General features: G+C 45.0%; 1 protein-coding gene across 1 annotated transcript; it reads right to left on the bottom strand.

The window, feature by feature from the left end:
- Positions 1–6,160: 6,160 nt before the first annotated feature.
- On the bottom strand, positions 6,161–14,234 carry GCM2 (GCM transcription factor 2). Its single transcript, XM_025917332.2, has 5 exons — positions 14,145–14,234; positions 9,827–10,079; positions 9,602–9,714; positions 9,079–9,204; positions 6,161–7,475 (listed from the first exon to the last, which is right to left on the bottom strand). Exons 1-5 carry the CDS (start codon positions 14,232–14,234, stop codon positions 6,540–6,542), a joined length of 1,518 nt encoding a protein of 505 aa, XP_025773117.1. The 3' UTR covers positions 6,161–6,539.
- Between the last annotated feature and the right edge of the window lie 4,654 nt (positions 14,235–18,888).

The raw sequence follows: 18,888 nt of genomic DNA, 5'->3' as shown, positions 1-18,888 counted from the left end.
GGACCGTGAGATCATGACATGAGCCGAAGTCAGACGGTCAACCGACCAAGCCACCCAGGCGCCCCTTACCCTTTGGTTCTTGACTACGTGCCGCAGGGAGCTCTCCCCTCACCACTTATCCCAATGGGTTTCGCTTCCATTTTCTTATTCTCTGTGTCCTCATATGGACCGTTTTCTCCTTCACGGCCCTCCCCATCTGTAGGTACATTGTGTGCTTGCTTCCTGAATGTCTGTGTAGCCCACCAGCCCACATGCTCCAAGAGGGCAGAGGCTTCTATTTCACTCACTGAACATATGTAATACTTGCACATCACTGATGCCTAGTGGAGTTCAATAAATATTTGTTGAATGTATGAATGAATGAATGAGCTCATGCTTTGACTTATAGGCAGGGTGCTATATCTAATTTTGTCACTTTCAAAATCCAATTTTTAATTTGTATTTTACAGTGCAAATGACATGACTCCTGTCAACTTCCTCCCTTTTCCATTAAATGAACACAATAACGGCATCCAGAGAAAAGTCAGAGATGATAGAGCTTAATTACACTGAGAATGCTGTCTTTCTTTCAAGCCTCCATGAAACCATATTGTGTTGAGCTTCCTGGAACGGCTTACACTAAAGAGGTTTCCAGTACTATTCTGGCAAATTAGAGACCCTGGTTGCACTTTGAAATCATCTGAGAAGCTTTAACGTATACTGGCTGGGTGTCAGCCCTGGAGATTCTGATTTAGTTGGTCTGGGGTGCACCCTGCATACTAGAACCACTCAAGCTGCCCAGGAGATTCTAACGTGTGGTCAGGGTTGCGTCTCCCAGAGGGAAGTTGTGGACCGAAGAAGGACGAGTGCAGTGAGAGACTTTCAAATCATTTTGTCAGTTGTGAATTCTGCCATGGTGCTCTTAGTGCCACATCTCACAGATTAGTTAATGGTGTCTTATAAGATGTTTTTATTATGATAAAAGCCCATTAGCGTTTCTGACAAATGTCCCATTGAAACTGTCTGTCAGTTTCTTTTTTTTTTTTTTTTTAATTTTTTTCCACGTTTATTTATTTTTGGGACAGAGAGAGACAGAGCATGAACGGGGGAGGGGCAGAGAGAGAGGGAGACACAGAATCGGAAACAGGCTCCAGGCTCCGAGCCATCAGCCCAGAGCCTGACGCGGGGCTCGAACTCACGGACCGCGAGATCGTGACCTGGCTGAAGTCGGACGCTTAACCGACTGCGCCACCCAGGCGCCCCTATTTTTTTAATTTTTAATGTTTATTTTTGTGTTTTTTTTTTAAACATTTTTTTTTTCAACGTTTATTTATTTTTGGGACAGAGAGAGACAGATCATGAACGGGGGAGGGGCAGAGAGAGAGGGAGACACAGAATCGGAAACAGGCTCCAGGCTCCGAGCCATCAGCCCAGAGCCTGACGCGGGGCTCGAACTCACGGACCACGAGATCGTGACCTGGCTGAAGTCGGACGCTTAACCGACTGCGCCACCCAGGCGCCCCTGTCTGTCAGTTTCAATTCACTATTTTAAGACTTTAAGATTCTTCCAGGTAAGTCTGCTTCCAGACTATTCATGAAGGGGAAAGAACGATTAGCTAGTGAATAACTTGTGTTTCTGTTTAGTGCCTCTTGGCACTTGTCAAGTCCAATGGTGGTCGTCTGCCTCGATCGAAGGTGTCAGTGGCCAGCCTGGCCTCACCTCTTGTGCTTTATCTCCCTCTGCGCTCAACAGCTGATATTGTCATGGCTCTTGCTGCAGGCTTGGGCTCCTCCCGGTTCATAAGGTGAGCAGAACAAAGTGGTCAGAAACTTTGGCTGCTTTAACTTACACTCCTTATGTTTGAAAGCTAATAATAAATGAATAAGCAAAAATCTATTAATAGCTAGCATGAATAATTAATATTAATATCCATTAAGAAATTAATCAATAATGTTAATCATTTTCATGATAAATATTAATACTAATAACAATATGACAGCTAGGTCTTTGCGACTTTCCTACTTTCATTCATTTTCCACAAAGCTTTTTTGCCTCCTAATCAGTGTTTCAGAGCAGTAGATATGACCCAGAGTCTAAACCTTCCTGTGCTTTCCTCAGTTGGCCCAGTTTGCAAGAGCTGATCTGTGCTGCATAGTCATCCACCCTGTAACCCCTGGTTCTTTGGAGGATGGTATGGCTGGAAGCCCTGGCCAACACTTGGGGTATGTTTCTGCACCTGCCTCTCCTGGGATCAACCCCCACATCCTGGCTCCTGAGTACTGCCCACCGTCTAGACCCTTCGACACTGTGGTTAAACTTTCAGAAACCAAAAGTCATGTTTTCTCCATTGGCTCCAGCTTTATACAATCTCTTTCATTGTCAGAACCATTTATCCTTTGCACCTGAGCCCCCCACTGTCCCCAGGCTCTAGGAAAATGTGTCTCATTATTCAGTAGTTCTCACCCATTTTGATAATCTTTCAACATTTCCTTGCAACATCTGCACTATTGGCTGCATAAATCTTCTTAAACACCCCCAAACTATCTTGCTTTGTCTCGGCAAAAATAATTTGAAATCATAGGTTTGATGCATTACTTGTATCTTTCCCTATTACACATTAAAATAAATCCAGGGGCACCTGGGTGGCTCAGTCGGTTAGGCGTCCGGCTTCGGCTCAGGTCATGATCTCGCAGTCTGTGAGTTCAAGCCCCGCGTCGGGCTCTGTGCTGACAGCTCAGAGCCTGGAGCCTGTTTCAGATTCTGTGTCTCCCTCTCTCTGACCCTCCCCTGTTCATGCTCTGTCTCTCTCTGTCTCAGAAATAAATAAAGATTAAAAAAAATTAAAATAAATAAAATAAATCCATAACTATTCATATAAAGTATTTGTGGACTATTTAGAATTGCTCTGTAACCAGGGCACCCTTGTACCGCACTTTGGGAAATGTTCGCCTCAGGGCTCCCACCCCGGGTGTGCTCACTCCCATCCCTGCCCTGCCCCTTTCCACCTGTCCTACGTGGATCCCTCAGGCCCCATGTTGGGACAAAAATACTTAGAAGTAGTAAAAGTCCCTGCTTGGTGGAAGGTGCACACGTGTTTGGCACAAATGGAATCAACGTGATATGCTGGTTATGAGCACAGACTCTGGAGGGGACCTGAATTCAAATCCCAGCTGCTGCTTACTGCATAAGCCATTACACCTCTCTTAGGTAGCTCAGGGAAATGCTGGGAGGGTTAAATAAATTAACGTATATTCAGAGCTTGGAACAGTGTCTGCCCCTGCAAGTGCCATATAAATGGTAGATATTATTATAAACTGTAAGTTCGGGCAACAGAAGTCTAAAGAAAGAAGTAGTCCATGAGTATACTAGGCATCCTTTCCTCTGAGAAAGAGTTGACTAGGGAATCACAGGAGTGTACTCATCTTTATTTAATCTTGAGGTTAGTACTCCATGTATTTATTGGGGTGGTAAAATACATATATAACACTCAATAATTTAAAATGGTATCTGACATACTGAGATTTAGTGATGCAAATTGAGTATTCTATGCAACGAGAATACTCCATTCTCAAAAAAAAAGTAGGTACTTTGTATTAATTTGAAAACTGAATGATTTTAGTAAGTATTGGAAGCTTTGCAAAAATGTGTGTGTGTGTGTGTGTGTGTGTGTGTGTGCATTCTGAATATTTTGAATTGGCTTTCTGTTATTAGCACAGCAAATAGTTCTTTCTAAAGTAAACTACTGGAATACATAGAAATAAATTTATCTGAGAAAGTGAAAGACCTGACCTGCACACTGAAAACCATAAGACATTAATGAAAGAAACTGAAGAAGACATAAATAAATAGATATCCCATGTTCATGGATTGGAAGAATTCATATTATCAAAACATTCATATTACTCAAGGCAATCTACAGATTCAATGCAAAAATTCCTATCAATATTCCAATGGCGTTTTCCACAGAAATAGAAAAAACAATTCTAAAATTTGTCTGGAACCACAAAAGATCCCCAAACAGCCAAGGCAATCTTGAGAAAAAAGAACAAAGCTGAAGGCATTCTGATCTCTGATTTCAAACTATATTTCGAAGCTGTTCATAGCTAACAATATGCTATTGGCATAAAAACAGACACATAAATCAATGAAATGAATACAAAGCCCAGAAATAAATCCATATATAAAAGGTCAATTAATTTACAATGAAGGAGGCAAGAATACACAATGGGGAAAGAATAGTCTCTCCAACAAATGATGCTGGGAAAACTGGACAACCACATGCAAAAGAATGAAACTGGACCACTGTCTTATACCATACACAAAAATTAACTCACTTGAATTAAGAACTTAAGTATAAGACCTGAAACTGTAAAATTCCTAGAAGAAAACAAAGGCAATAAACTCCCTGACATTGATTGATCTTGGTGATGATTTTTTGGATTTGACACCAAGAGCAAAGGCAACAAAAGCAAAAATAAGCAAGTGAAATGACATCAAACTGAAAGGCTTTTGCACAGCAAAGGAAATCATCAACATGAGGCAACTTACTGAATGGGAGAGAATATTTACAAATCATATCTCTAACAAGGGGTTAATACCCAAAATACATAAAAAGTTCATACAAGTCAATAGCAAAAGAAACAATCCAACTTAAAAATGGGCAGAGGATCTGAAGAGACATTTTTATTTAAAAATTTTTTTTCAACGTTTATTTATTTTTGGGACAGAGAGAGACAGAGCATGAACGGGGGAGGGGCAGAGAGAGAGGGAGACACAGAATCGGAAACAGGCTCCAGGCTCTGAGCCATCAGCCCAGAGCCTGACGCGGGGCTCGAACTCCCGGACCGCGAGATCGTGACCTGGCTGAAGTCGGACGCTTAACCGACTGCGCCACCCAGGCGCCCCTGAAGAGACATTTTTAAAGAAGACACATAGATGACCAACAGGTACATGAAAAGATGCTCAGCACCACTCATCATCAGGGAAATGCAAATCAAAACCACAATGAGATATCATTTCACATCTGTTAGAATGGCTATTATTAAGAAGACGAGAAATAATAAGTGTAGGCGAGGATGTAAAGAAAGGGGAACCCTTGTGCATTGTTGGTGGGAATGTAAATTGGTGCAGCCACTGTGGGAAACAGTATGGAGGTTCCTCAAAAAATTAAAGATAGAACTACCATGTGATCCAGCAATTCCTCTGCTGGGTATCTATCCTAAGAAAAGACAAACACTAATTTGAAAAGCTATATGCACCCCCATGTTCATTGTAGCATCATTTATAATAGCCAAGACATGGAAACAATTGAAGTACTTGTCTTCCTATGGATGAATGGATAAAGAAAATGTGGTATATACATATGATTGAATATCATTCAACCAGAAAAAGGAACGAAGTCTTGCTATTTGTGACAACATAAATGAACCTTGAGGCATTATGCTAAGTGAAAGAAGTCAGACAGAGAAAAGCAAATACCATATGATCTCACATGCGAAATGTAAAAAATAAAAAACAGAGTTCATAGATACAGAGAACGTATTTTTGGTTGCCAACAGTGGGGGTGAGCAAAATGGGTGAAGGGAGGCAAAGGTAAAAAAAATAAAATGAAATAAACTATAAAACTGTCAAATAAAATGAATATGGTTTTATATATTATAACAACTGTTTTCCCAGATCATAATATGAACGACATTTTTTTCCTATTTCTATTTCAAAATTGCACAAGCATCAGCTACATTACTTTAAAACTCCTTTATTACACTTAATTGAACATTATCAATGACATTTATGAGGAGTAACAAATGAATAGTAAATCTGTGTTTGAATAAAACATCTCAGTTCTAATTCTGAAACCGAATCAGGAAAAAAAACCCCATATTTTAGCACAATAATAATCCATTAACTACACATCACCGTTAGGTTGCGTCTGCAATGAAAACATTCATCAATGTCAAGAAAAGGTATTCCGATGATACTGCAAAAGAAGATTCTCTTAAAAACAATGGCATCTTATCACTGCAATACTGTAGATTTTTTTTAAAAGCAGTAGATATATACTTGGGATAAAATGATCAAATGTATTTCCTGAAGCTCTTTTAATAGATTATAAAATTTCTATTTAGCACTTACAAAGTGACTCAGGAGAGAAGATTGTACATATTTCTTCCTGACGCTATTCTGACAACTTCTAAGGCCAGAGAAGGATTTGTGAAACTGTGGTCAACTGGGAAAGGCTTAGAAGGAGAACCAGGATTCTTGGCTTCTCCTCCAGTGAATTTAGCTCATTGATCATCATGGTAGCCAGTTTGCTTGTAGGTTCATGTGGGAGAGTCACATTTCAGACCTAATTCTATGTCATGTGATAGGTTTTAAAATGCTGTGCAAAATTTCCCTATACTTTCTAAACACCCCCAACCCATAATTTTCTCAACTGATCAACATTTTTATTATCATATGTGTCTCCTAGGTCAATCTCCCAACTCAACAAGAGATAGTTCCTAGTCCACATTTCCTGCCTGCGTGGACACCAATACTATGTTGTGCCCAGGACTGTGGTTCAAAAGTCCTCACTGCCATAGCTAAAGAATGGACTAACCCCATCCGAATAACTGATTGCTGACCCCAACCTAGGTGGACACACGTCCCAAGTCTCTGCTCCATCTGTCCCGGAGGGAGCCGACTCTTGAGGAAAAGCCAAAGTGGGTCTCATGGCTCTGCAATCACCTGGAATTTTCAAAGGCAGCGGCCCTGCTGGAGAGGCCCTGGCCACTGTGGTCGGCAAGTCCAAACCTTCCGGGTAGATGGACACGGGGATGTTTTCAGAAGCATAGTTACACCCCGAAAGGCTCTTAACTTCCTTTATGTTGTCACAGTATTTCAGAGCAGGGGGCTGGTAGGCCTGGTAGGACACTTTGGTGGTGGTGGTGATCACAGTCTGCAGTGCTGGAGCACCTGCGGAGGGAGTTGTGAGGTACCGACAGGGAAGCTCCGTGTTACAATAAGGGTGAGTGGATGCGGCCTGGAACTGTCCATGGTCCGTCCTCTCCCCAAGGCCAGGTTTTCCAAGAGCTGGTTTCCAGCCATGTTGTTTACTGGCGAAATCAAAGCTTCTCTCAAGGCTGCTGTATGAGTTGACATTATATTGCAGTGCATTTAGATGGACCCAGTCCGTGTCATTTGGGAGATTGCTGGAATTTTTACAAAGGGTGGGATGTGTGTTTGGATTTGTGTAACTAGGACCTGCCAATTCATAGCTGCAAGGTGCCCTGGGCAAATAGATTCTTGGGTTTGGATATTTCTGAAAGGGTGGCATTATGTCTGCTTGAAAGGTGGCGAGGTCACAGGTAGCTCTGTAAGCATCCGAGCTCGGGAAGGAAAAGCAAGGCTGTGCTGGAATAGGGAAGCCGGTGTCAGTAATTATATCAAAGTCTTCTGAATCTTCCAAGGAAGATATGTTGTTGAAATGTCCACTGTTGTCTTGATTCTCCCCCACCTAAAAAAAAAAAAAAAAAAAAAGATATAAATTTTTATTTGTAAATAAAAATGTAAATTACATGGGCAAGCTCATCTGTAAGAGTAGCCAACCACCGAATAAAAACAAATTCCAGGGGCGCCTGGGTGGCTCAGTCGGTTAAGCATCTGACTTCAGCTCAGGTCACGATCTCATGGTTTGTGAGTTTGAGCCCCATATCGGGCTCTCTGCTATGAGCACAAAGCCTGCTTCAGAACCTCTGTCCCCTTCTCTCTCTGCCCCTCCTCTGCTCTCTCTCTCTTTCTCTCTCTCAAAAATAAAAATAAAACCATTAAAAAAAAAACCACTTCCAATTAGTGGGTTCTGTGCCGTGTTATAGCACTGCTCAGGTACGTGATTTGGGCACACGGTCCAAGGGCTGTAGAACTTAAGCTTGCTCGGGCATGAATAGCCTGCTGAATGAAGAGGGTTCATGGGTAGTTGGGAAGGGTGGGTCTGAGAGGTAGACGGTTCTGTGTTTCCTCATCCTATGTTTATAATCATAGAGACACAGACCTGGGTTCAAATCCTGCCTCTGTCCCTCATTAGTTGAACAAGTTACTTAACCTCTCCGAGCTTCAGATGCCTAATTAAAATTAAAAAAAAAAAGAATTAAGACTGTTGAAGAAGAAAAAATAAAGTTAGCACAGTTGATCTGGTGTCTTTGTGCATAAATAGAAACTTTTAGCCTCCCAGAGCCTCTTACCCCTACCTTGCAAGTGCTGAGAATTGCAGATAACTCTAATTGGATAAATAAAATTAAAAGTTAGTACGGGAAAGATAAGTTTTAACCAAAGGTAGAATCGGCAAAACCGCAAAAAAACAAACAGGGCTCAAAAATAATAACCTTCTCTTTAGGCTTTTGTGACCATTTCGTGTGTGAAAGCTCTTAGACCCTATGTGCCTGGCACATAGAAAGTGCTCAAACATCACTTTCTCCTACCCCCAGACTAACATGTCTGCTTGGCATGCTTTGGTTGAAAAGCCAAACTGGATCACTTTGCCCCAAGAAATTTTATCTGTTCTATGTAAATAAGGCCATGGACCCTACCCTCTCAAGGATGTGCTGTTAACTCACTGTTGGTATGTACATGTTTCTCTCGTTATTAAAAATGGGTAACTGCCCTTGTATATGGATGTCCGCACACACCCTCATTGTATCATTGACAGTAGAGATGGTTTGCTTTTTTTTTTTTTTTTTAGAAGAAGAAATTAGAAACCCTGTCTGAAAAGGGGTGTCTGGGTGGCTCTGTCGGTTAAGCATCCAACTTCAGCTCTGGTCATGATCTCATGCTTTGTGAGTTCAAGCCCCGAATCGGGCTCTGCACGGACAGTGTGGAGCCTGCTTGGAATTCTATCTCTCTCTCCCTCTCTCTCTCCCTCTCCCAAAGTAAATAATAAGTAAACTTAAAAAAGAAAAGAAACCCTATCCAAAATGGTGACTCAATGACATTTTGTGGGACTTATAATTTTCACATAAAATCAAACCTTTCTAATTAATTTATGACATTCATATTTTACACAATCAGTGTATTTTGTGATGACAATGAACACAGACTACAGCGTAATGGCAGCTCCCCATTACCTCTGGTTCTCGAATTCTCTTTTTCTGGGGTTGGTAAAAAGAGGCCATTTGTCTCTTGATGGCACTTCTTCTAGCTTCCGTCTCTGATTTGCTCTCCGGTCTTGGGTGATCGTGGACTCCCTTGGCCTGCATCAATAAGGAAACAAATCATACGTTTGTTCCTCGGAAGGAAGCTTGCTGTGTTTGTCAAAAATTGACTGCGCCTTTCCCAAGATCGCGAGTTGTTTTTTGTTTTCTCAAAACGACAGAGGAAAAAACTATTGAGCAGCGTCAGTAACAGAAATCTTAAAAGGTTACTTAGCAATCCTTTCACCGTATTAACTCAGCTATAACTATAATTTGGCTTAGAGCCCTTAAAGAGCACACACAAGGTGAGCTCATTTCCCCAGCACCGACTTCTGGCCACGGCGCTGCATTTGGGTTAGTCCCGAGTTTCTAAGCCACATGGCAGGTGGTCGGGTCCCTAAGCAGGATGAAAAAAATCCACCACACATTGGAACACCCCCCGCCTTCCCCCACCTACTTGAAAAAATATCGCGTTGCCATCAAGCCTCCAGAAGTTGGTTACAGGGTACCCGCTGTGCCCTCGACAGGGGATCAGCTCCAAAGCCGAGTGGCAGTTGGGGCACGCTTTCTCTGCAAAGCCAGAGGGAGTGAAAGATTAATAGCAACTCGGACTCGGCTGCTTTGGAAGGAGGACAGGGCACAGGTGTCGGGAAAAGGGATCTCGCGGGCACAAGGCCCTCACTCTGTTGCTTAAGCCGCGCCTTGTCGCAGATGGCGGGCCGCAGCTGCAGGCGGGAGCCGTCGGGCAGGGCGCAGGCCCGGGCGCACACTACCACACCCAGGCACGACTTCTTGAGGATGTGGCCATTGTGGTTGTTGGTGTTGCGCATGGCCCAGCCGCTCAGGTGGCGCTGGGCCTTCTTCTCGTCGCTGCGGTAGATGAAGCGCACGTAGCCGTCGGGCCACTCGCAGAAGTGGTCGAAGTGGGCTGGCTCCTGGAAAGGGGAGGGAAGGGCCGTGGAGTTGGTCCAGGCCGCACCTGACATGCCACGCTTTGCATTTGTCCCGAGCATGGTAGCGTGAAGAAGGGCCCCTTTCCATTCCAGAGATGTCAGAAACCACAGAAACTGTGCTATCACACAATGTCACCTGCCGTTCTGTCGACTGGCTGTTCATCGATTATCCTCTAAATGCTGTCCATGTACTAGTTCATCTGGCCTTTCAGAACCCACACGACAGCAGGTACTTTTATTGTCCCAATTTAAGCCAATAGTACACGGAGACCGGAGAGGTTATTTGCCGTGCCCCAGGTCACACAGCTAGTAAGACGTGGCTCTAGGATTTTAGCCCTAACAGTTTGATTACAGAGCCTCTTTGCCTTACCATCGTGGTATACCACTCCCATTTAATTTAAATGTTAAATTAAAAATGAAGACATTTTGGGGTGCTTGGGTGGCTCGGTCAGGTAAGCATCAGACTTCCGCTCAGGTCATGATCTCACGGTTCATGAACTTGAGCCCTGCTTTGGGGTCTGTGCTGACAGCTCAGAGCCTGGAAACTGCTTCGGAGTCTGTGACTCCCTCTCTCTCTGCCCCTCCCCCACTGTGCTCTGTCTCTCTCAAAAATAAATAAACATTAAAAAAATTTAAATAAATACTGAGCACTAAGCAAAATCGGTAAGAGAGAGATAAATACATGATTTCATTCATATGTGGAATTTAAGAAACAAAACAGATGAACAGAGGGGAAGGGAAGGAAAACTAAGATAAAAACAGAGGGGGAGGCAAACCATAAGAGACTCTTAAATACAGAAAGCAAACTGAGGGTTGCTGGAAGGGTGGGGGGTCGGGGGTGAGCTAAATGTGTGATGGGCATTAAGGGGGGCACTTATTGGGATGAGTGCTGGGTGTTATACGTAAGTGATGAATTGTTAAATTCTACTCCTGAAACCATAAAACAATAAAAAAATAAAATACTGAGCACTGCTTCGATATTCGTGGTTGGTGGTCTTTGCCCATGATATGTGGTATGGATACTGTAATGTCTTTCTTGCACAGAAGTTGAATATAAGATTGCCCTTTACCAAGCACTTAGTATTTACCAGGTCCTGTCTGGGGCAGGGGTCGGCACACTTGGAGCCCTTGGCCAAATCCAGCTTGTCACTTATTTTGGTACACGATTCACAAGCTAAGAAGGATTTTTATATTTTTTAATGGTTGGGGGGAAATCTAAAGAATTATATTTTGTGACACATGAAAACTATAGAAAACTCAGGGGTGCTTGGGTGGCTCAGTGGGTTAAGTGTCAGACTCTTGATTTTCGCTCTGGTCATGATCTCACATGGAGCCCTGTCGAGCTCTGTGTTTGGCTTGGAGTCTGCCTGAAATTCTTTCTCTCCCCATCCCCTTCTGCCCTCCCTGGCTTGCTCCAACTATTCCTCTCTCTCTCTCTCTCTCTTCTTCCTTCCCCTCCCCAAAAAGAAAATTATATAAAATTCAAATATCAAGATCCATAAAGAGAGTGGTATTGGGACATGGCCACACACATATGTCTATGTATTGTCTAGGGCTATTTTTTGTATATGGCAGAATTGGGTATTTGGCACAGATACAGTATGGCCCACAAAGCCACGTTACAAAGTATCGATGATCCTTACAACAACCTTCCATGATGGGCATCCATACTCTTATTTTGTAGATAAGGAAGCCAATGTTAGAGAGATAACCTTCTACAGTGGCATTACTCATATTTAAACAGATCTGTGGCAGCCAGACCCGACTGGCTTCACCCGCAGGGTAGAGGCCGGAAGAGTATTATCATAGTAATAAGCCATTTGCACCTTCTGTCTCTCCCACCACCCCGAAGTAACGAGATCTAACATTTGCAGAGCAAAAACTATTCTCGGTCCGACAATTCTGACTTGGCTACATCGTTAGTATTATAACATTTCAACAGTAATAGATAAATGGGCAGTTTGGGGTTCCAGTGGGTTCTAAAACCACAGGGATATTGTCGAAATCATCGTTATTACAAATAGGCATCATTTATCTTTTCTCAGAAATATTGCAATTGACATAAATTAATACGCTGACTTAAGGTAAGTCACAAATGAAATATATAATGATGTACTATCAACTCTAATATCTAAATGCTAATATCTTTGTTTTTAAAGTGAACACTTCAATCTAAGGATGTTAGTAAAATAGACAATTTTCCAGAAGAGAGGATTCCATTAGCGTCCCCCCGTAGGGATAGAGAATCATGCCCCCCCCCCACCGTCTCATGCCAGCTACCAAAGCGGTGACACTGAAAATGAAGCTGCAGAGACCATGTTTTAAAATCACAACAAGAACAGAGGACTCCAGGATTGAGTTGCATTTGTTCAAATGTGTCAGCACATGTGCACACGCAGTTGAGCATGCACACACTGAACTTGACAGGAAATCTGGATGACAGTTTAAGATTGTTATCTAGTTCCACCACCTGATGACAGATCGTCTTAGCCTGAAACTCAGGCAAATTCAGGAACTATCTCAAGGTCATCCAGCCAATGTCACTCTTGCCCCTTCAGTTAGCCAGAGCAGGGCCAGGATCCTGTTTCTCCACTTCTACTTCCCAGTGCACCTGACCTTTTAAGAGGTTACATGCATGCCCTGCTTAAGAACCAGTCTCCCAAAGGAAAAATAATTCACATTTGCATCGCAAGTCTAGAAAATGCTTGAAAGGGGAACCATCTTCCCATTATTTGGAAGTGGCTCTTTTCTGAAATGCAAGATTTTATTTTATTTTTTTCCTATGAAGATTTCCGGATGGAAGTCAGTGAGAATGAGGTGTCTTTGCCATGCCGTGGTCCACTTTCACACAAATGGTACCAGTTGACTGTAAGGTAGCAGGCTTTAAAACGAGTTACTACAGGGGAACCTGGGTGGCTCAGTCAGTTAAGCATCTGACTTCGGCTCAGGCCATGATCTCATGGTTCCTGAATTCGAGCCATGCGTTGGGCTCTGGGCTGACAGCTGGGAGCCTGGAGCCTGCTTTGGATTCTGTGTCTCCCTCTCTCTCTCTGTCCTCCCCCACTTTCTCCCCCCCTCTCTCTCTCAAAAATAAACATTAAAAAAAAAAACCCTGAATTACTATACATATATACATCCAAAAAAGCGCTGATCTCTTGGAGAGGCTACTTGACTTTGCTAATGAATTGCTATCCATCTGAATCTCAATATGGCAGATCATAGATGTTGAATAAACACCATGTCTCTTACCCCTATGCCACAACATTGCTAGAAGTCCACCTTTGCAAATTCTTGGGAAGCGACTCCCCTTTCCTTCTACCTAAACCCAAGACTTCAAAGGCATTTCCTCAACTTTTGCCCCAAGCCAGTAACTGCCCAGCTCATTCCCTGGACTTGACCCTCAACTACTTTGTTCCATGAAAACAAAACAAACAAAACAAATCCACCCTAACAGAAGGTGATTTCCTTGTCATTAGAAAAGTAAGCTCAGAAGTTATGTCCAAAATCTGGATTCCAGAGTCTCTCTGTACACCTATGGTCTGGTTAGCATGACCATGCAGGCAGCCACGGCGTCTGAATAAATCACCCAAGTCATGCTATTTGTTTAAGATTCGAGCCACCCGGATTTATAGTCGCATCTTACAGTTTTGCTGCGTGAGAAGCAATGGAATCCGCATTTGTTGAGACTCTCTGCTACCCTTCTCATGAATTTCAAAGAACGGATCAAGAAAGAATCACCTGATTTCTATCTGGGATGAAGGAAAGCGAGAGACAGGCATCCTGCTGTCGTCAGATGACTGGGAACCCAGGGCCTGACAGTCTCAGGGCTATGGGTGTGTTTCAAATAAGCGCAAGGAAAGAGCTGGGAGAAGGCAGATCACTAAAGCCAGCTCTGCCCTTTGTGGCGTCTCTCTAACCTTTGAGGACTCTCGGGAGATGTGGGGGTGGGAGGGGGAGTCTCTCCTCGGTCCCTACAAGAACTTGAACGCCACCAGCCCTTTTGTGGATGGCCAGAGCCACATGCGCGCCCACACCGGTTTCCCGCACCTGAGGCATCTGCGGATCGTTGATATCCCAACTGAGCTTCATTCCGTAGGAGCACACGGCGTCCTCCTTCTGCCCTGCCTCCGCCAGCATCTGCCCCACCTCGCCTGCGCTCTCCGCCAACGATCCTGAAAAACAGAAGAAAAATCTAGAGATGTGCAAGGTGATGTTTTCCTCTTAAAAAATGAATTGGATAGAGACAGAGAGAGACAGAGAGAAATTTATTGAGAAATCCGGAAGTGGTGACCGCGGGGTAAGAGCCCTGTTCTCAGCCGCGGTGCTGAAAAGTCTCCATTCGGACCGCTGCGTGCGCGCCTGCCCGCTGCCCGCGCATTTATAAAGACACACCTCCCCCTGCTCCGCCTTTCCCAGCTCCTCGTCAGCTCCCACGCTCCCGGCACCTGCAAGGTCACCGCCTCCGGGACAGAACTAGGAACGGAGGGGCAGGTGGACCCGAGCCCTCGGGAAAGGGAAGCCAAGATATCAAGGGGCGAGGGTGCAGGTGGGAAGTTGGAATGTCTAAGTTGAAATCTTACCCCCCCCCCCCGCCCCCCACCTCGCCTCGCCTCTGCGGTTTCGGATTGGGTTTAGATGGAAGGTTTTGAGACAGACGCTTTCCAGACAAGTCCTCGGAGAACCGATACTCAATTCCCGGGCACCTTATTTAAGACCTTTGCTGTCTGGGTAACTGCGCCCACGCCAGCTAGCCTTTGGCTCGCGCGCTCCAGGTCTCGGGCTTTGTCGTAGCTGTCGTGAGTGTCCGGGAGTCCGTGCTCGTTTTTAGGGAGTAGTGGTGTGGCGTCCGAAGGAATGCCGAAGGTCCCCGTGAGCTCGCGGGCCTAATGTGTCCTTATGCTTCGGAGGGACTGCGCAGGGACGTAGCCTGGTGGGACAAGAGTCCCGGAAAGTGAGCCCGGAGAACCTTAGGGAAAGACGAGCTAAAGGTAGCTGGATGGGGAGGGGGATGGTGGTCTCTGCGGGCCCCGGGAGCTTAAGCTCCTGCAGGACACTTAGCTCGCTGTGGCGCTCTCGGGCGCGCGCTCTCGCCTTCTGTCTCTCTCTCTCTCTCCTTCTCTCGTCTAGGCGCTCTCTGAGCGCAGTTTCCTTATCTGCTTAAACAGGGGATGGGTACTCTCAGTTCTTAGTCGCCATCCACCGGAAAACAACGTTTTAAAGACCGTCTTTATTGGTATTGTAGAACTACCCCCATTCCATCTGGGGACGTTTTCTGAAGAATGCTGAAGCCCGGTGACGGGCCCAGGACGCTGTAGATTCCCCAGGACCGAGACACGTCGTCTTCATCTGTTCTTCCGCCTCCGTAGGGTGATTCCGGTACCTGGAGGCGCCCAACAAAAGAAATCGATTGAAATGACTGACTTCGCTCTTTGGCCACGCTGGGCGGCGAGAGAAGACGGTCTCCGGAATGTACTCTCGGAGCCTTTTTCTGCAGGCGGCACACTTCGGTTCCCAGCCCTATCCAGAGAAGGGCCGTCCCCGAAGGCCAATCACTGTTAGAGGGGGATTCTCCGACCTATATCCGTCGGAATCCCGAGGCCCGAGCGTCCTAGACCCAGGCATCGCCCTGCGCGCTCGGGGCGCGCTCACTGATGCTGCGTGGGACGCGCCGGGAGCGCGCAGGCCACCACCTCTTGCCGGACCAGTGTCTTCCTCTGGCCAAAGACAGAACAAAGCCGATGCGCGCTAAGCTCACAACCTGCGCCAGATAACTGCACGCTCGCGGTCTTCTTACCTCCCGGTCAAGGGCACAGTCAGGTTTGTTCGGAAAGTCAATTCCGTGGTGAGATGCTTTTCGGGGCCACCAGCCCCTGACCGCGGACAACGCCCGTGACGGAAAATGCCAGCTTTGGGCAGTTTCACGAACTTTCTTCTTTCTCTAGTTCCAAGCTGGATTCTCTCCCACAAGCAGAGGCAAGAGTCCACGCAGAAGAAAGTGACTCACTCGTCCATCCCCCAGTCTCTCCCCGCCTCGCCTCTCAAGTTCTCTTTCCGATTAATAACACTCTCAGGTAGTCGCCACGAGGATCGGGGAGGAAACCAAGAGCGTGTCCACTCTTCCCCCAGGGATTTCGTCCGTAGGTTTTCATCATATTAACCTACTGCCAAAAGTCTGACCACTCTTGGCATTCAGTTGCGTTTTATGTCGTTTGTGTTCCAAACGTTAAGTTTATTCATACTTTTCTTTTACAAATAGTCCGTTAATTGTGATAGGTTAAGATATGTATACTTTAAAATATTTAAACACAGCTTCAAGACTAACTTAGGGGCTCCTGGGTGGCTCAGTCGGTTAAGCGTCTGACTTCGGCTCAGGTCATGATCTCACAGCTCGTGGTTTCGAGCCCTGCGTGGGGCTCTGTGCTGATGGGTCAGAGCCTGGAGCCTGCTTCGGATTCTGCGTCCCCCTTCTCTCTCTGCCCCTCCCCAGCTCACGCTCTCTCTCTCTCTCAAAAATAAATAAACCTTAAAAAAAAAAAAAAACTAATTTAAAATCACCTCTGAGACTACATAGAAGTTAATTCCAGGTCTTACTGTAAACATTTTTTAGAATTGTTCTTGTCTCTCTAATCTTAGAATGTTCCTGGAGAGTCTTTACCCTTTAAAAATACAAACAAATATGATTTTTAACGTTAAAGCCAAATCAACAAATCACATGCTTTTTTTCGAAATGGATTCTGGTGTCCAAAGAAATGTCATAGAATCTCCATCATAGTTTGAGAAAAAGTAAAGCGTAGATTTCAAGTTGCTCTAAAATTATGTCTCTGTAAATAAAATAGGTTAGCAAAAGAAGTTAGTCAAAGTGAAAATATAAAAATAAATAATTAGTGGTGTTGTCTATTGTATTGTCTCACATTTCTCCTGAAAATTCCACAACAACCATGTAGTTCGGAAGGATGAATATTCCCCCCCCCCTCAAATTCTGTAAATGATTGATTATAAAGATTTTGCCTAATGTTAAGAAAACTAATTTTATTATGTTGTTTATCATATTCTTATTTTATTCTCTAAAATAAAATGCACTTAAACTGTATTTTGGTTATTGTTCGTTACCATCCTTGAATTTTTTTTTTTTTTTTTACTGCATCCATATTTTTATTGGTTCAGAACACTTTATTGTCACAGCTGGCTCTTCCTTGATTACAATTTTGGTAGAGTAAAAGCCCACTAATTCAAAAGCAAAGGAAGAAGGCTTTGCATTTGCTAGGCTTAGATTAAAATCGGTAAATTAGTGTAACTATATTTACATCCTGTTTGTCAGGGAACAGCTATCAAGATCTCTGAAATAAGTATCACTTTGAAGGCACCGCAAGGACAGACCAGGCTTTGACACAGATTCGGGTGCTATCAGGTCTTGCTTGGATGCAAAAAAGTATCTTCTGTAAATGTCGTGGCACGAAATATTCGTAGCTTGTAATTAAAACACAAATAGATGTTTACACGAGGAACGTTTGGATCTGAGGGATCGTTTGTTCGTTTTTTTTTTTTTTTTTTTTTTTTTTTTTTTTTTTTTTTTTTTTTTTTAAGAAAACGCCAGTCCAACTTCCTTTTGCCAGGGTGTTCGAGCAAACAGCCTAGGCTGCCTAGTGGCTGAAACCTGGCCGTTGGTACACACTCTTGTCGCCTTAAAGCAAGTAGATAGAAAACAAGCAGACTGGATGAAAACATTTGTTTGCCTTTTTTGGTTTTGTTTCGTTTGGTTTTTGACCGACTACACCGTCGTGTTCAAAAAGGCACAACACCTTCTTTTGTGATATCAGGAAAATTGTCACCCTTGCAGGCGCAAATCAGCTTCCAGTGGGGAAAGGCCACCTTTAGTCCGTCCGTATCAATATCAATGGACCAAAGACAGCCCAACCAGCCGCTGAAGGTGGAGAGGAAACCCTTTCCGCAAAGGGGAAATCCAGCAGTTTAGAAACTCGCCAATAAAGAATGCGTACAGGACGTTGTTCACATCGTCTGAACAAACGCTTTCAGGTGTGCGTGCGCGCGCGCGGGTGGCCTGACGACGATTGCTAGTTACTCGCAAGTAACGATGTTAGTGAATTTCAGGTGCGGGTTCTTTGATAAGCGTTCCCGGCGAGGATTGGAATCCAAACGCGGCGGGGCTGCGCGGGTCCTCACCGCAGCGCTGCCCAGCCCGCCCTGGCTTCGGGTTGAAGAACCGCAGGAAGGGGCTGAAGGCGGCGCAGCGGCGAGGCGCGCCACGGGCCCGGAGCCTCGGGATGCTGGCGGTGAGTGACCCTGGGCGGGCCCGGGCCCCCTGTGGTTCTCGCGCCCTCTCCGCGGTTCCAGGCGGGCGCAAGGGCTCACGCTCCGTCGGGCTGGGGTTGCAGAGGCTGGCGTGGTCGCCCAGAGACGCGGCACCGGCTAACACCCCGGACGCCGCCGGGAAACGAGCTGGACGCCGGGGAGATAGCCTGGGGGTGCGGGCTGGCTTGAGCTTTTCAACCTCCTTAGGTTTGCTTGGCAGTTTATTGGGAGCTTTCAGTGAGGCGGCCGGGCAGGATAGAAACCTCTGGTCCCTTGCCCAGTGAAGGGGAGACTAGAGGATTAATGTTTGGAAGGCAATGAGATGGCTCTTCTCAATTTGCCCCGGATGTTTTCCCAGCCCATTTCCCCTCTTGCTGCGTAGACCATGCAGTCACCTTCACCCATGTGGGCCCCAGACTTATGGTCCCAAGCTCTGGGACTTCAGGCTACCTGAACTGTAGATAAAGGTCCCTAAGACGCC

The sequence above is a fragment of the Puma concolor genome, chromosome B2 (genome assembly GCF_028749965.1).
Source record: "Puma concolor isolate L17-30 chromosome B2, mPumCon1.1.hap2, whole genome shotgun sequence".
NCBI lineage: Eukaryota > Metazoa > Chordata > Mammalia > Carnivora > Felidae > Puma > Puma concolor.
This window is presented reverse-complemented; position numbering and strand designations above follow the sequence as displayed.